The sequence below is a fragment of the Aphis gossypii genome, chromosome 2 (genome assembly GCF_020184175.1).
Source record: "Aphis gossypii isolate Hap1 chromosome 2, ASM2018417v2, whole genome shotgun sequence".
Lineage (NCBI taxonomy): Eukaryota > Metazoa > Arthropoda > Insecta > Hemiptera > Aphididae > Aphis > Aphis gossypii.
Genome location: NC_065531.1, coordinates 4,845,878 through 4,863,802, shown reverse-complemented (window position 1 = coordinate 4,863,802; position 17,925 = coordinate 4,845,878). Strand labels below are relative to the sequence as shown.

Genomic DNA, 17,925 nt, shown 5'->3' with positions numbered 1-17,925 from the left:
GAAACCTACTTACATCTTTTTTTTTATTCATTTAAAAATTAAAAATAGGAATTAAAAAATTAAATGTTACTGCATAGGTAATACCATTACTTGGTTATAATAATTACAATACTAATATAAAATAAATATTAAATTGTTAATACCAAAGTAGTTTAAACACTTATTTATTTTTATATTTTATAATGTCACTATAAATTCTGTTGAATGTTGTTAGAAGTAATAATAATAGTATTCAAGGTATTATCAATAATACTTAATAATAATAAAATATATATATTATTAAATTAAATTAGTTATCAGGAATGTTAATAACTGTAACTAATTAGCATCATTGATGCTATTTTTTAATAATTAATAGTTAGTAGGTATTTTATTAAAAGAACTATTGATAAATAATATTTTTTAGTTATAAATGCCCTTTTTATTTTTAATTGATTTGTTTTAAATTTACTAACCCTCTTAATTTAAAAAGTTTGTGACTGAACATCAACCTAAGAATTATTTACATTTTAAATTATTTTTAATGCCATTTGAAAAATTTGTCAAATTTTCGTTATGTTTAAAAATAAACAAATAATAAATCAAAATATAAATTAAATAGATCTTTGGCCTAGCAAAATAATTTTATTAACCAACCTAGTGATCAGTTTTGAGCCCTTATTAACCTTCCTTGAGCCAAAAAGCAATCTGTATAATTGTGTCATACCTACATGTTTTGTATTTTTTAGACCATATCCTAATATTATAATAGTTTAATTATTTTTAATAATGCTGATGCAAGGTAAAATATAAATAAAATATTTTTTATTATAATAGCAATATATCAATACATAATTGAGGGGGCCGAAGTATAATATTAATAACATACGAGCTCGGACACCTAACTTTTATTTTACGCCGCTAACACCTAGGTCTAAAAAATATATTATAGAGGACGAACTGGGTGTGTAGTGGTGTAATAGCTCGAACAGTAGTGGTCGGGATCGCCTAGCAATTACTGTCGGCTAGGTAGTGATTGTTGTGGATTATGTGTATTTGTGTATTAATGTGTATATGTATGTGGGTGTGTGTACAATAAAACAATAATAATAAAATGGTAACACGGTTTTTGGTAAATAAGTAGCTGTTGCTGTATAATACACAATAATAATAATAACACGAATATATAAAAAAACGCTGTGGCTATAATATCCCCGACAGTCGGGTCTTTATTAAAGACCCGACAACTATGATAACAAATGCGCATGCGCGGAAAATATACATGATAACAATATAAAAATGATAATGCGATAATTAGGTTTTACAATTTACAGTTTTATTGTAATTTGTATGATTTATTTTTGATTAAATTCATAATTAATATAATAAATAATAATATAAGCTATAAAGCCATAAAGGTAAATATGACTGTCATTATAATATTTTATGTTATTTGTGAATTATGTGAATTATTGTAAATATTATTGAATGTAGATTTTAAGGTAATTTCAACGGTAAATAGGAAAATGAATTATAAATAAAAAAGTCCCATTTTTTTTCCTGTTATTTATTCAAAATTGCGACCTTGCTTAAAGGTCCCGGTGCCAGTTTTTCAAATTTAGAATGTAGAATATTTCCCTCTGGCAACACCGAAAAACGTGGCTATAACTTAATAACTAATGATTTCCGAAAACAACATTTTGCACCATCATTTTCAAAACGTTTAAATACATAGGTTTCCAAAAAAAACCAAAATTTCGAGGGGGTGCTAAACTAGATTTATTCCCAAAATGGCATCGGCCTTAAGTCACTATTATATTACAAGAAAATTCTATGTTAACCATTGCAATGGTTAAGAGGGAAATGAATGGATAGGGTCGATAGGGATATTTTATGGCCAAATAACCGGACATTTTATACTGGAATTGTATGTGACATGGAGATATGTTATATGTTCATGGGCGCCCATTGGGAGGGGCAAGGGGGGGGCACTTGCCCCCCTCTAGACAAAAAATATTAAAACCTTGTATACTCAATAAATATTACCATAATATAATTATTATCTTTACATTTGAGAATTTTTTATTTTGACCCCCCCCCCCCTAAAATTTTACTTATGGGCGCCCATGTATATGTTTGTAAGCAAAGATTAACACGTTGTGGTTTACACAATAAACAATAATTTTTTGTGAATTTTTGTCAATATTTGAACTTCAAATGTTAATAAAAAAAAATTGTGCATATGTATTCTTATAATTTTTTAAGCAATCTAAAAATAACATATAAGGAACTTTGTATAAAATTTTCAAGTATTTTGATTGGGCCAAAAAAATGTTATCGATACTTCAAAAACAAGTTTTTAGAAAAATTGAAAATTTCAGTTGTCTATGAATATCTCAAAAAAACTCAAAATATTTTGAAAATTAAATCATGTAAAGAAAATGTCAATCTAAATAACTGGTTAGGTTAGGTTAAGGAACCTTGTATTAAATTTTCAATTTTTTTTTAGAAGTTTTTAGAATTTTTTAGAATTTTTTTAGAATTACAACCATATAAAAAAATCGATTCGGTCAAAAACTGGTTTTGCGTAAAAATTCTCGTTTTTTCGTCATTTTTTTTTTTTGTTTTTCTCGATTTTTTTGAAAACTATTGGAAAATGTTTACTTTTTACCTCTATAATGCACCAAGGATATTCATTTTTCCATCGGAAACCACCCCCGAAGTTTGAAATTGAAGCATTATTTCGACTAGTTATGATGTACACAGACACAAAAAAAAAAACATACATCATTGTAAAATCAATACATTCATCACTCCGTTCAGAATCTAAAAAATATGAGTAGCTTGTGTGGCATAAAATCCAAAATGAAGAAGAAAAAGAAGATATTAATGACACTGATGACCTAGGTAAATATGTTTTATGTTCAATTTTATGTTTCTGTGTTTAATAATATACTACATTTTTATTTTTATGTGAATTATTGAATATGAACTTGCAAATAAAATGAGTCCGTATAGATGTTACTATTAAGGTAATTTTGTATTAAATTAAAATGTACCTTAGTTACCTGTGTTTTATTTATTTTAGATTAAAATGGCTCTGCAAATAGGAGATGAATTTAATTCTTTTGAGCAATTTCAACAAGCATTAATTGCTTACAAAAATGCAAATTTTATGGATTTTGCCATTAGTGACTGCAGAACGCTGACTGCAGCAAAAAAAACTTGTCCAAAAAAACTGGAAAATACTCCCGAAAGTTTAAAATATTATTTTGTTAAGTATAGATGCATCCATGGCGGAGTTCATAAAAAACGAAAAACATGTTTAGAGCAAAGAGCTACATCGTTAGTATATAATATATTAATTCTATATTTGTTTTTGTTTTCTAAAACATTATTGCAAAACATTATTTAGGACAATAAAACAAGAGTGTCCATCATTTATTTACTTAAAAATAAATAATATGGATAAATTGGTAGTACCTAGATAAAATGTGTGATACTCATAACCACGAAACCAATGAAACACTCTTTAATAATTTACCTAACCAACGCCGTATGACTCCTAAGGATAAGTCAGACATCATTCAATTGATGGACATGCGGGCAAACAAAAAATTAATCCAAGATAAATATTTAACAGAAACTGGAAAAATTATAACACTAAAAGATCTCTCTAATATCCGAACTAAAGGTATTTATATTATGTGTACTCTATTTTTCTTTCTTTAAAGTTAAGTAAAAATTATATTTTAATGAATTGTATATTTTTGTAAGGAAAACAAATAATAGAAAAAAAAGACTTTGAACAAATTGTTGAAGAGCTCAGAATTAAATACAAATGCGATATAGAAATCTTAACAGACAGTGAACGAAAGTTACAGGGTATCTTTTTACAAGACAAAAGAATGAAAACTGTATTTGAAGCCTTCCCAGAAGTAAATATAAGTAACTGTTTTATTATTAACTAATTTATGTTAATTTGTATGTACATTTTTCCCTAGATTGTGTTTGCTGATGCTACATATAAACTATTAGATAGTAGAATACCAGTTTTTGTCCTTTTGGTAGAGGATGGGAATGGACAAAGCGAAATTGCTTCAATAGGGTTATTAGTCAACGAACTGCATGAAACATTGAAATGGTTTTTTCAAACATTTCAAAAGAATAATCCAGCTAGCATTAATACTAATGTGTTCATGACAGATAAGGACATGAATGAAAGAAAAGTAATAAATGACATTTTTCTAGATGCAAAGCTTTTAATATGTTTATTTCATGCACTCCGTACTTTCCACCGAGAAATAACTTGTGATAAATTGGGAATTACGCCTCAAGAAAGGGACCAATCAAAGGTTTTATTTGAAAAACTATGCTATTCTGATAACGAAGAAGAGTATCAAAAGTTGTACGATACTCTTAAATCATTTGCACCAGTACAAGTTATGGATTACTTTAATAAAAATTGGCATCCTATAAGAAATGAGTGGGTGGTAGGGATGACTTATAACAGTGGTAATTTTTTAAATAGGACATTTGTAGGACATTTATTTAACCGCCTAGAAAGTTTCAATGGAAAATTGAAATCTGTGATCGACCCATTTTCAAATTTGCAGGAATTTTTTGAAAAACTATTTGTTGTCCTAAAATGCCTAAGAATAGAACGAGATAGTAAAGCACTACTTATTGTTCAAAAATGGCCAACAACTAAATTTTTAAATGCTGTAGAAGAACAATATTTTAGACTGTTGACTCCCTACGCCTTTGATTTGTTGAAAAAACAATTGCTACAAAAAAGTACTATTGTTGAAAATACAAGTACAGACCAATCATGTAGCTGTGCTTTTTTTAGGTCTATGAAACTGCCATGTAAGCACATTTTCAAAAAAAGAGGACTTGAAAACTTGTCCCTCTTTGATCCTACAATTTGTAATAATAGGTGGACAAGAAATTATTATACAAAATCTCATGTTGTATTTAATACATTAAGTAATGATCAAGTTCAATGTTCAAGTTTGTCAATAACACAACAACCAGAACAAAGGACAAAATGTTTAACATCACACGAAAAATATAGAAAAGCGTCAATGTATTCAACTAAAATTTCTGAAATTTTAAGTACTGTGTCAAATGATCAGTTTCATAGGAAAATTGAACAGTTGAAATTGATTATTAATTGTTGGGCAAATAATAAAGAGTTGTCAATAAAATTATTGGAAGATGATACTTGTTTACTAAATGATTATATAATTGAAGAGGAGGTTGATGTTGAAGAGGAGGATACTGCTGATCATGATGTGATCTCAGATATATCTGAGAAATTTTATCGTTCTTTGCTTTACGTTCTCTTTTGGTTGCCAAACAATATTTATACCTCCTGTTTGGTGAATCTAAGTCGTCCAGTTTAAAATCACCAACATAATGTTTTCTCTTACTGAAACGTAAAAATCATAATGTTACTTCAATGTATAATTTCAATGTAGAGCATAAAATTAATACCTGGCTTTTTGATTTAATGGACTTTTCCCTCTCCTCAAAGTTGATGCCTCAGGTTGACAATCAAATACACTGGTACCTAAGACAATTACTATTTATAAAATTATGACTACTTAATACTACGATTTATAATTGTATTATTTGTTTGAATAAATTTACTTGATTCTTGCATAATGGTACTCTTGTCCAAATCAGCCATACTTATTTCAATAGTATCTACCTCTTCAGATAGATCTAAATAAAAAAAATAATTAATCATGATTACTGTATAGTCTAAGCATTTTTAAATTATTTGTTTGAATAAATTTACTTGATTCTTGCATAACAATGCTATTTTCCAACTCAGCCATACTTACTTCTATAACATTATTTACCTCTTCCGATAGATCTAAATTAAGAAAAATATTAATTATGATTACTGTATAGTCTAAGCATAGTTAAATTATTTATTATTATATATTATTTTTATATATCTTACATCATGGTTAAATAAAGATAATCAATTATATTTAATATTATTAAAATTATTATTATTATTATTTTATATTTTTTATTATATTTTAAATTATATTTTGGTTTTTGATAATTACTTCAAAATAGTTCAACTAAACTAATTATAGTTAAATACTATTTTATTAAACTTACTTTTCTTTGTTAATAATGCAATAAATATAATAATATATTAACATATTATATTGGATACATAATATTTCATTAACTTACCTTGGTCTCTCAAAGGAATTGAATTATCTGTCTCCAAACAAGGTACATCAATCGTTCCAATATTTGTGTCACACACAGTCTTGGGAAATAGTTCTTTACGAATTTCTAACAAATAATAATCAATTTTAATTGAAATTCTTAAACAATACTATAAATGTATTACTTGTAAATGTAAAAATACTGTGCACAGCATTTTTTTTCAGAACTTTCTTGTTATTAACCAGGCTCAAAGTATAGTCATTTTCTTCAAAATGTAAAAAACAAACTTTGGAATACTTTGAGTTTTTAAAGTTAATATCCACTTTCCTAATAGCACTGAGCCACAAATTACCCAGTTCTTCATTTTTAGGAATACTAAAAACAATTTAGTAGTTGCTACAGACAGGATGTATTAAAATAAAACTGCTAAAACTTTTACCTATGCATTGGTGTAGCTTTTGAAGGAACCGTAGGACATCCTCGAATGCTACATTTGTTCACCATTTTAATTTAAATATTCAATAGATATTTTAATGATAAAAAAAATCAATTGCACCTTACAATACAAGTTACAATACAAATTTGTAAGACACAGCTACACAAGTACGAATTTGGAAAAATTGATTACAAAAAATTATAAACAACAGTTGAACAGTACAAAGACAGAGTCGATGTCAAGTATAGACATTCAACAATTAGGATGACCTTTACCCCCCACAGATATAGATAAGGTAGGTATTATATAGATAATTAGGTAAGTGTATTACAATACTATTTTATTATCAATTATATTATTATTTGTTAATAATACATAGGTATGTAAGTATATTTAATTGAGCAATTTCTTAACTTCAGTTAGAGTAGGTGTATTTTGACAAATAAAAACAATGTTATATTGTATAAAAAATAAATACTTTTATTTTTTTTTGAAAACTGCCTGATGGCTTTTTTACTATAACGATCAATGATCTTTAACAATACATTTCAGAGGAATACATAAATATAAGATACTAATGAATAATGACTTTTACATGTTATAAAATAAAATAGTTTTATGATAATATAAAATAATATAATATATAGGTAATAATATACTATATAATGTGTTAAACTACAACAGACTGGTTTTAACAAATAATTCCTTTATTGTTTAACATTTTAAATCATACATTTAAAGAATTATTATAATTTATTGTGACAAAAATGAATATAATGAGTATCAATGGACAGACAAAAAAAAAATTACATTTCAAATATTTTAAACTTAAATTCAAATTATGGCGGGTTAATCAGTTAGAATAATTCTTATCAAGCATTGGAAGAATAAATATTTTATTATTTCTTCCACATTCGGGGTAAGTTGTAGTCTATCTCTCTTACTCAATGATCAAACTGGTTTTCTCTCTCAATGCGCAGTCCATTTCTTAATAATATGTCTCATTGAACTCTATATGATCATATAGAGTTCAATGATATGTCTATGATTAAAACTGAATTAGTGATGATAATTAGGATAAAATGATTATGATTTTTTTGGTTAAATTTAGGCACATAATAGGTATCCACATTAATATTTATTAATATTCATATAATTCACAAATAACCTATTTCTATGTAATTTTATATTATAATCAATGAATAATAATTATTGGATTTTATATTTAATTTTATAATTAATTTTTATATTGTTATCATGTATATTTTCCGCGCATGCGCATTTGTTATCATAGTTGTCGGGTCTTTAATAAAGACCCGACTGTCGGGGATATAGCCATTAGCTATAAAATATAAAAATAACATTCTAGAAATCAAATGTTTGGATAAAAGAAATTAATAAGATTAATAATAGTAAAAATCAAGATGCAAAATAACTTAATTGTATAATGTGGTACCCTTAGATCATATACAATTTATTTATTGTATATGATTTAAGGTGGTACCTATACCTATTAACTTATCAGTCATCATACTACCTATTATTTATTGATTTATTATTATATATCTATTCATTTGGTATGTGTACTTATATACAACATTAAATATTTTTAAGTTGTATTTTCATTTGATTCTGTATTAAAATTATAAAAAAAAGGTTGAATTTTTTGAATATGGATATGTTAATGTGTATTTTATTTTGTCAATTACTGTGGCGCCAGTGTTTTAATGCCCTGGGAGCGGAAAAACAGTAAGTCCGTCCATGATTGCAGTGTATAAAGCGGCAAACGAATCTGTGACGTGGAGCACAATATAAAAAATCACCGTAACTAGTGAACGGATTGTCACAAGCGAATTTTAGTGATATCGTTTTTTTCTTCATAGTATGTACTATAATTTAAGATAAAAAAAATTTGATGGAGTAAATGGTCCTAGATTAACTCATGACATAGGCATGCGTAGGAATGAATATAAAATAATGTATTTTCAAAATGTTCGAAACAAGAACCATAATTGAGAAAAAATCTTAGACTCGATTTTCTTTATCTATAAAGTTTGTATAAGCTTGTCTGAAGCTTGTTGGACCAGTTTTAAAAGTTTTTGGACGGTAAAACTGAATATTATTAAAATGAAAATTTTTAATAGGTGTATAATGTGTAAAATGAGAAATGTAGTGCTAGCGGAAAATCAAGATTTAAAAATCGGGAAAAATTCTTAGCCTCATTTTTCTTTATCTATGGTGTTTCTATAAGCTTGCCTGAAGCTTGTTGGACCAGTTTTAAAAGTTGTTGGACGCTAAAACTCAATATTACGAAAATAAAAATTTTTATTTTGTAGTTGAAAAAACGTTTTATATAGGTTCCAATAAATTACAACAAATATCCAACAATCTTCAACTATGTCGTTTGAATATTGTTAGAAAATTTTAATAGTTATTTTTCGAATATGTAGTGTTGGACATGTACTTGGCATAACAAACTTTGAGATTGAATAACTTTTAAAATAGTTTCCAACAAATTCCAACAAGTGTCCAACAACGTCCAACAAGTCCGAGTAGAATTTGTTGGTATGTTTTCGATAAGTTTTTAGTACTTTGTAGTGCTAACTTCACGTACCTGATGGAATAGTATTTTTTTCGCTCTTACAAACGGTTTGACATTCAGTCGCGACGGACCACGAGCGCGCGCTCAAACGAGAACGAAAATAAAACGTACAAAACGCGTAAATTAATTGAAGCCATTAATACCTCCTATTGTCGATACCGAATTCGAACACACGATTGTATTACAATCGGTGCAGTTGTGAATTTTTTTTCGAAAATTTTTTCTGTACATTTCATTCACAATTTCTCACCCACGCAATTTAGTCGAGAAACGTTTTGTCGTCTCATTACGTCGGTAAAATTTGAGTAGTTAGGTTCGGTTTGACGCGTGTAATAAAATATTTAATAGTATAGTGTCTGTTTTACGTGATTAATAGGTAGCGCATTAAATAATATTATTATTGTTTTATAGTATTTAATTTCGTGTTTGTTTTTCGGTCCGTTTCAAATAGGGTTTGACTGTGGAAGTTTACATATTATATCGTAATATTCATCTACAGGTAAACCATGTTTTTTTAATATACATAGGTACACGTACCTACATTTTTTTCGAATTTATTGTAATATTGTATGTCGTTCAACCGATGTGCGATGCGACGTTTTTCTTTTCCCGTCAAGTACAACTAACTATATTGACGTTCTCAATTTTTAGCTGTCATATAATATTTTAATATGTAATAATGTTAATATTATTATTTTTGTTGATTTTATTCTTTTGTGACTTAGGTGATCATAAATACATTCAACGGGGATGTCATCAGAAAAACGAAAGTTATTGGAATTTTTTTTTCATTTTTAACGTTCGATAAATGGCTTCAGAGATAATACCATTAGAACATAACAATATTAAAAATGAAATGCGATTTTCGAGGAATAAACGTTTTAACGTATTTCATATGCCTCTCTTTTATACCAGGTAAATCATATGTTTATTAAATACAATAATTATTAGTGAAGGCAGATAATTATAGTTTTAATTAGTTTAAGTAAAGAAATTCTGTCGGTCTAATGCGTGCGTTATTTAATCATAGTAAATTATTTGAAAAGAATTCTTAGAGGATATTTTTATATTTTCCAATATTTTAGTGTTAAATTTTTCTATACAAATTACCACGCAATTTACCATGTTTAAAAATAATCAAACGTGATAGTTATCTTCCTTTAATTTATTTAAATTTTTTTTTATATATATAATTAAAAACTTGTTAGTAGTACTTCATTGCAATTTTCAAGAGTGTATAATTGCTTTGGAAATCGTAAATGAACATTTTAGTTTTTAGGTTGTCATTTAAAATGTACAACAGTGATATGTGTCACATACACAGTGATTCACCTATTATGCTTCATGTTTATCTCCCTTTAATTTTTAATAAATGTGTCTATTCAAATTAAGATTTTTAGGATCATTAAATATATATTATTAAATACTTAAAGACCATATTTTTATTATGATTTATATACATTTTATGAATATAATAATTACTAGATTAAATACCACATTTACTTTACATATTATTTACAACCGTCGTTATGAACTATATTATAGCTAATTTATAAAGTTCAATAACTCTTAAACTACTCGTTCGAAATTCAATTTAGACATTTAATACATTGTTTAATCTACTTCGAAATTTAAAAAAAAAAAAAAATAATAAGTTCAAAGTTGCAAAAAATCCATAGAAAACTCCTGAAATTATGTAAAAAAAAAATTATAAATGTCTGAAAATATTGTTGACTAAATAAGTATATAAAAATTTCCAATAATCGTATTATGAATAAATTATTGTAAAATAATAAAGGAAGAGCGAGAATACTTGGTGAATGACTCTTTATAATAATCTATGATATGCATGCTAGAAATTTAACAGTTTTTAATAAATAAATAAATCACAAGTCACGATTATTTTTTCCCTTCAAGAAATAGATTAAAATAGGTTGGTTCACTTAAAAAAAAAAATATCAATCTGTCCCTATAACGATTATTTACTGTGACACGATAACGAAAAATGATGACATTTTGAATAGCACAATTTATTTCGATTTTTACGCACAAAAATGGTATAGCATAAATATAACGTCCAGTTCCCGCGTTTATTAAAGTAGCGCAGTACTCACAAGTATACAAACAGTTACTAACGTCAATGTGTATTATATTTTTATGCGGGAATATCATCAACAGCAACGCGATTTGCAGTATATTATAATCAGAACAGTTTTAAATTACGAGCAAAAACTCGGGGAAATAGATAGCTCGAGGTTTGAAAATAACATGTAATAACGCTTTGATGTAATTTTTCCATTTTAAGTGTAAAATAATATTTTGATAAAACTGAACATGAATGATATTAGTCTAAAATTACAAATATCAATTTACGAACCAATAAGTCATAATATATAAACTTTTTATATTTTTATTTTAAATATCATAATTGTATTCTAACCCATACATCATAATATTATTATATATACGATTTTGAATGTTTAAGTATTAAATTACTAATTAGTAATATTGGATATTTTTGCGTGTGAAAAAAATATGTAAATTTGTATAATTAATTCAACAATATTATAATATGTATTGTTCATGATTATAGAATATGACAAATTTCCTTTTTTTTTATTCAAATTGTCATTACGTTTAAATGTATAGGCATAACATCATTAATATTACAACGTGCATGAACATTAATTGTAATACATTCAATTGCCATATTATGATCATAACAAAATATGTGGAGTTTGCTGGTTTTTTTTCGGACGAAATTAATTCGAATTTAGCTATTGCGACTACTCAGCACTGAGCTAATTGAAATTTGACGATATTTTTTATAGCAATGATGAGTTGAATGATTAAATTATTCGTAATTTATAATACAGTTACTTCCAAGTTCCGTCCTCTGCAAAAATCCATTATATAGTTCGATATGATGGCTATATTCTCAAATTTTGCGTCCATTTACATTTTATCTAAAATTCAGCTTATTTGCACACAATTATATGATTCGTTTACGTACACATTAAAAAAAAAAAAAAAATTTAGTTTATTTAAATTTAAATTTATAACCTAACCGAATATTCATTTATTTTATATTTGAAGTTTACACGTTGAAATTATTCAGAATAATATCTATTCAAATTAATACGATGGTGACAATTTCTTTTTTTTAATAATGGTGGAAAATGGATAGTATAGAAGAATATGGTTTCTCAGTTTTGAACACAAATGTACCGTTACAAAATATCTAAAAAATATTATTATTTACTCAATGTGTTTTTACTGTAATAGATATAATATAATATTATTATTCTGCCCTTTTGGCTTGAGATTAATCATATTCAACAAATATGACGTATACGATAATTCAAATGATAACAACGGGATTAAAAATAAATATAAGTATACGATATATAATATACCTATCTATCATCCATCGTATTCTAATTAGGTATAATATTTTTTTTCTATCCTTTCCCGTCTGCATTTCAGGGGTACACCGGGTTAGGTTAAACTTTTTAACAGCGTGTAGAAAAAGCATTAAAAATAAAAAAACTGTATCCTTTTTTTGGTACTAACTACTAAATAATAGATAATAACAAAAAAAAAAAATATTACTTTTTTATCACTACATAGAAGATAATTTAAATTATGAAAATTACAATTAAAACTGGAGTATTATTAGGTATCGTTTGAAAAAATGGAAATAGGAGATGCAAGTGTCTTTGGAGAGTCCTCTGATGAACTTTCAATTTGAGGCGATATCCGATTATTACGCTTACAGTAATTATCATAAGTCTTTGCAATAAAATACTTTAAAATTTCAAAACAAAGATCTGTTATTAATACAACTAGCACATATATGAAAATTTTTGTTTTTGAGTTCTTTATAAAACTATTTTTATCATTTGGTTTGGATGAATAGTTTAATGCACTACCAGATGTAAACCATCGTATTTTTTGTTTGTTATAAATGTAATTAAGTGACATATCGTAACAATTTCTGTTATCAGTGCGCAATATGCATTTTAAAGACTGAAAAAATAGAAACTAGTATTAGTTCCTCAGATAACAATTTGATTTATAAAATATATAGTTTGTACCGGAATACTGGATGAATTTTAAATAAATTGACTAAAGTTATACAATACCTTGCCAGGGGTAAATCTGTTAAGTCAAACTAAAGACACTTTATCAGTTGGTAGAACTTTATTGTAATCTTATTGCATTATTATTATCAGACTTAAACCATGCTGAGTTTCATTGTTTTTGTTCTTATTTATATATATATATATATATATATATATATATATATATATATATATATATATATATATATATATATACACAGTAGCTTTTTTTCAACATTTTTCTGGGGGGGGGGGTCCACAGTTTATACATAATTAAATAATTTACCTATATAAACTATGAGAACTATATTACCTATTGCCTTTATGGCTTTATCACACATTATATTTAACTGTAACTTGGAAACCGTCGTCAGAATACATAGAATACCAATTTCTATACTTATTACTATACTATACTGCAAGGATATGTATCGGTTTTTTTTTTCTCTGTAAATACGCCGCTGTATATACACGTATATGTATAAGTTATACGATACCTTGCCAGGGGTCAATCGGTTAAATCCAACTAAATGACGTGGTTCTAAAGTAAACTCTTTACCTATAATAATAGATAAAAATTATAAAATATTAATACTATGTTATGAATGGTATTTCTGAATACCATCATTTAGTAATTAAAACATTAATAACCTATAATTTAAACTTTTTAACAGCCGTGTAAAAAGGTTTAATAGTTTGTAATAACACTTAAATTCACTATTATTATTAACAGACTTAAACCATCATATTTGTTGTTTATTGTATGTGTTATGTTTCATATTTATTAAACACAATATAACACAATATAACATATGTATACATATAATACTGTTATAATAATTAAGATATAATATAATAAAGAATATAAACTTTAGTGCATGGACAACATACTAGTATAGTGACAACCAGACAACTGTGTAGTGTGTACTGAGTAGTGACAATTAAAATAATAAGTGTTTATAGGTTAACTGCTGAACAGCAGTGTGACCATACATAACACCCTTACACTTAAGATTTAAATAAATACAAATTAACAAAATAACGGAGAATAATCATTAGTTAAGGTTTCTAGTTCACAAACAAATTGTACAAATATTCTTAACTTACATTATCAGTGTGTTCACAATAAAGATTATATTAACTATAACAACATACTAAAATAATACACAATATAGAGTTGATACAAAAAAAAATTCAAAGCTAAGTAATTAAATATTAATTATTTTGAAATAACAAATACAACATAGAATAATAATACATAACAGTATTACAAAAATTAATTTATCAATAATATAGGAAGTCTTTCTTTATATTTGGTTTACGCTGCCTTTTACAATTATTAACAATTATTTCTTCACCTCTCTCATTAATAACTGTATTTTTAACAATTTTTCCTTTAAGATCTACATTTTCATCACTTTCACCATTTATACTAATTGGTCCTAAGTATCTTTTCCTCAAATGTCTACTTGTTCGTCTAAACTCTTTTTTATACATATCATTCACCCAATAAGATCTAGGTGCATTGGCTTTCTTAATAATTTTTCCAGGTACCCACACATTATCTTTTAAGAATAATATATCCTCATGTGGCCTAAATTCGCTACACTTTTTTGCATGTCTATCATAATATTGCTTTTGCACGGTTTTCTTACTTTTTAAACTATTTTTTACTTTATCGAGATTAATGTATTTTGGTCTCAAAAGACTTTCTAAGACAGGTAATTTTTCTTTAAGTTTTTTTAGACATTAACAGTTCTGCTGGGGAAAAATTAACACCTTCAATACGAGTGTTTCTATATTCCAACAGTGAAATATATGGAGATTGCTTACTCTCAACACACTTTTTCAGAATTTTTTTACAGATCCCCACATATTTTTCAGCTAAGCCGTTTGACTGCTGATAATTAGGACTACTTGTTATCACTTCAAAGTTCCAATCTTTTCCAAAGTTCCTAAATTCAATACTGTTAAATGGTACATTATCAGCTACTACTACATCAGGGCTACCAAACCTAGCAAAAATAGACATAAATTTAGAAATTATTTCACTCGCTGACTTATTAGAGATATGTAACAATTCTATCCAGTTGGAATAATAATCAGCGACTACCAGATAATACTTATGATCAAATTCCAATATATCTGCTCCTAATCTTTCCCAAGATCTGTTTGGTACAGGATGAGATAATAAAGGTTCTTTAGGTTTAGAACTTTGTAATTTAGTACAAACAGTACAAGACTGAACTAATTTCTCTATGTCTTTATCCATACCACGCCAATATAGTAACTCCCTTGCTCTGGACTTACACTTGACTATTCCCCAGTGTCCTTCATGTATTATTTTTAACATTGGATCTTTCAATACCTCCGGCACAACAATTTTTTTGTTTAAAAATACTAGTCCATTTATAATCATTAGGTCATGTTTAAGATACCAAAAAAATTTTATGTTTTGTGGAACTTTATTCTTAGTTATTGGCCAACCAGTATTGCACATTTTAATCAGGGTACTTAGTTCATTATCCTTTTCTGTTTCTATTCTAAATAATTCTGGTTTTTCTTTTGACATAGCCAAACTTTCTACTAACTCAAGAACCACTAACTCTATTTCAGGATCTTTATCACCTTCTGTGCTTAAAAAATCCCTTGATAATGTATCTGCAATGAACATCTCTTTTCCGGGTGTATACACAATACTTAAGTCATATCTTAACAATCTCATTCTTAGTCTTTGTAGCCGCATAGTCACTTTATGCAAATCTTTTTTGAATATAGACTCCAGTGGTTTATGGTCAGACTGTACAACTACTTTTCTACCATAAATAAATGTATGAAATTTATCACACGCAAACGATATGGCAAGCATCTCTTTTCCTATTTCAGCATATTGTTTCTCAGCATTATTTAAACTACGGGATGCATACGATACTACATGCCCATCTTTTATTAATGCAGAACCCAGGCCATCTCGAGATGCATCTGTTTGTATTATGATAGGTTTTTTAATATCAAAAGTTTTAAGAACTGGTGACGTTGATAACAGTTTTTTAAGCTTATCGACAGACTGTAAGTGTTGACTTTGCAACTTAAATTCAACATTATTTTGTGTAAGTTGTCTTAAAGGTGCAGTTATCTTACTTAGGTTAGGTATAAATTTTCCCACATATTTTACTAATCCTAACAATCTCAATAGCTCTTTTTTAGTTTTTGGATACTTTAATTTTACTACTGCTTCAATATGTTTCTTATCAGGCCTTACACCCTCATGAGAAATTTCATGTCCAACATAATTTACTGTATTTTGTTTAAATTGAAACTTTTCTTTATTAAATTTTATATTTAATTCTCTAGCTCTGTTTAACACTCTAATTAGAGCTCTATCATGTTCTACTTCTGTTGCTCCTGATATAATAAGATCATCAAAATAACACAGCACGCCATCTATGTCACCAAAAGCCTCACTTGTCTTACGCTGGAAAACTTCAGGTGCCGATGAAATTCCGAAAGGTAATCTTGTAAAACAATAACGACCAAATAGTGTAGTAAACGTACACACCTTTGAACTCTCCTCATCTAATTTCACATGCCAGAACCCATCTTTTAGATCTAATACACTAAACAACTTTTTACCTTCTAATCCTGTTAATATTTCTTCAACGTTTGGGATGGGATGGTGCTCTCTTCTTATCGCTTTATTAAGATTTTTTGGATCTAAGCACAATCTAAGTCCTCCTTTAGGTTTTTTAACAATCACTAGGGGACTTACCCACTCAGTTGGTTCATTTATTTGCTTAATAACGTTCCTTTTTACTAGTGATTTAATTGTATCTTTTAATTCAGGAATAATACTAAATGGTACTCTCCTATTTGGGCTTATAACTGGAGTTACATTTTGGTCTAAAGTAATATGATATTTTTTTCCTGTAAATGCGCCTAGTCCCTCAAAGATATCACTATAGGACTCAGTTATTTGCTCTTTATTACTAACTTTACCTTCCACATTTTCCAGTGTTACTGTATCTATCCTACTAATCAATTTTAATAATCTGCATGCGTCTAATCCTAATATAGGAATAGCATTGCTAATGTTTACAATTAAAAACTTTATTTTATGTCTCTCACTTTTATTGTTTATAGTACAGTCCAAAACAACTTCTCCTTCTGGTTTTATTCTCTGATCTCCAAAACTTACTAGGACAGTTTTTGTCTTATCTGAATTTTTTAATTTTAATAAATTAGCTGTATGGAGAGGTAAGATGTTTGCCTCTGCACCAGAGTCCAACTTAAAATTAACATTTACTTGGGTATCTCTGAGACTAACTATTACATTTTTGAACCAAGACTTATTACTATTATTACTAACTAAAGAGTGAATAAACAAATTATTAGTATCACATTCACTATCAATTATATGAACATGCTTTTTTTCTTTTCTACAAACCGAGGCAAAATGATTTTTGCCTGTACATTTAGCACAAATTTTATTATAGGCTGGACAACTCCTAGGAGCATGTGAGTAGCCACATTTATTACATTTATTAGTATTATTAATACTTTTAAATGATTTACTTTTACTTAGACCA

The 17,925-nt window shown here is 27.2% G+C and overlaps 1 protein-coding gene and 1 long non-coding RNA gene across 2 annotated transcripts; one reads left to right on the top strand and one right to left on the bottom strand.

Moving 5' to 3' along the window:
* Positions 1-5,151: 5,151 nt before the first annotated feature.
* Positions 5,152-6,889, bottom strand: LOC126550537 (uncharacterized). Its single transcript, XM_050202362.1, has 7 exons — positions 6,617-6,889; positions 6,362-6,552; positions 6,199-6,303; positions 5,786-5,863; positions 5,635-5,709; positions 5,479-5,554; positions 5,152-5,413 (listed from the first exon to the last, which is right to left on the bottom strand). Exons 1-7 carry the CDS (start codon positions 6,679-6,681, stop codon positions 5,152-5,154), a joined length of 852 nt encoding a protein of 283 aa, XP_050058319.1. The 5' UTR covers positions 6,682-6,889.
* Positions 6,890-9,274: 2,385 nt separating this feature from the next.
* On the top strand, positions 9,275-10,124 carry LOC126550461 (uncharacterized). Its single transcript, XR_007604568.1, has 3 exons — positions 9,275-9,591; positions 9,667-9,714; positions 9,941-10,124. It is a non-coding gene; the product is annotated as an uncharacterized LOC126550461 (long non-coding RNA).
* Positions 10,125-17,925: the final 7,801 nt, after the last annotated feature.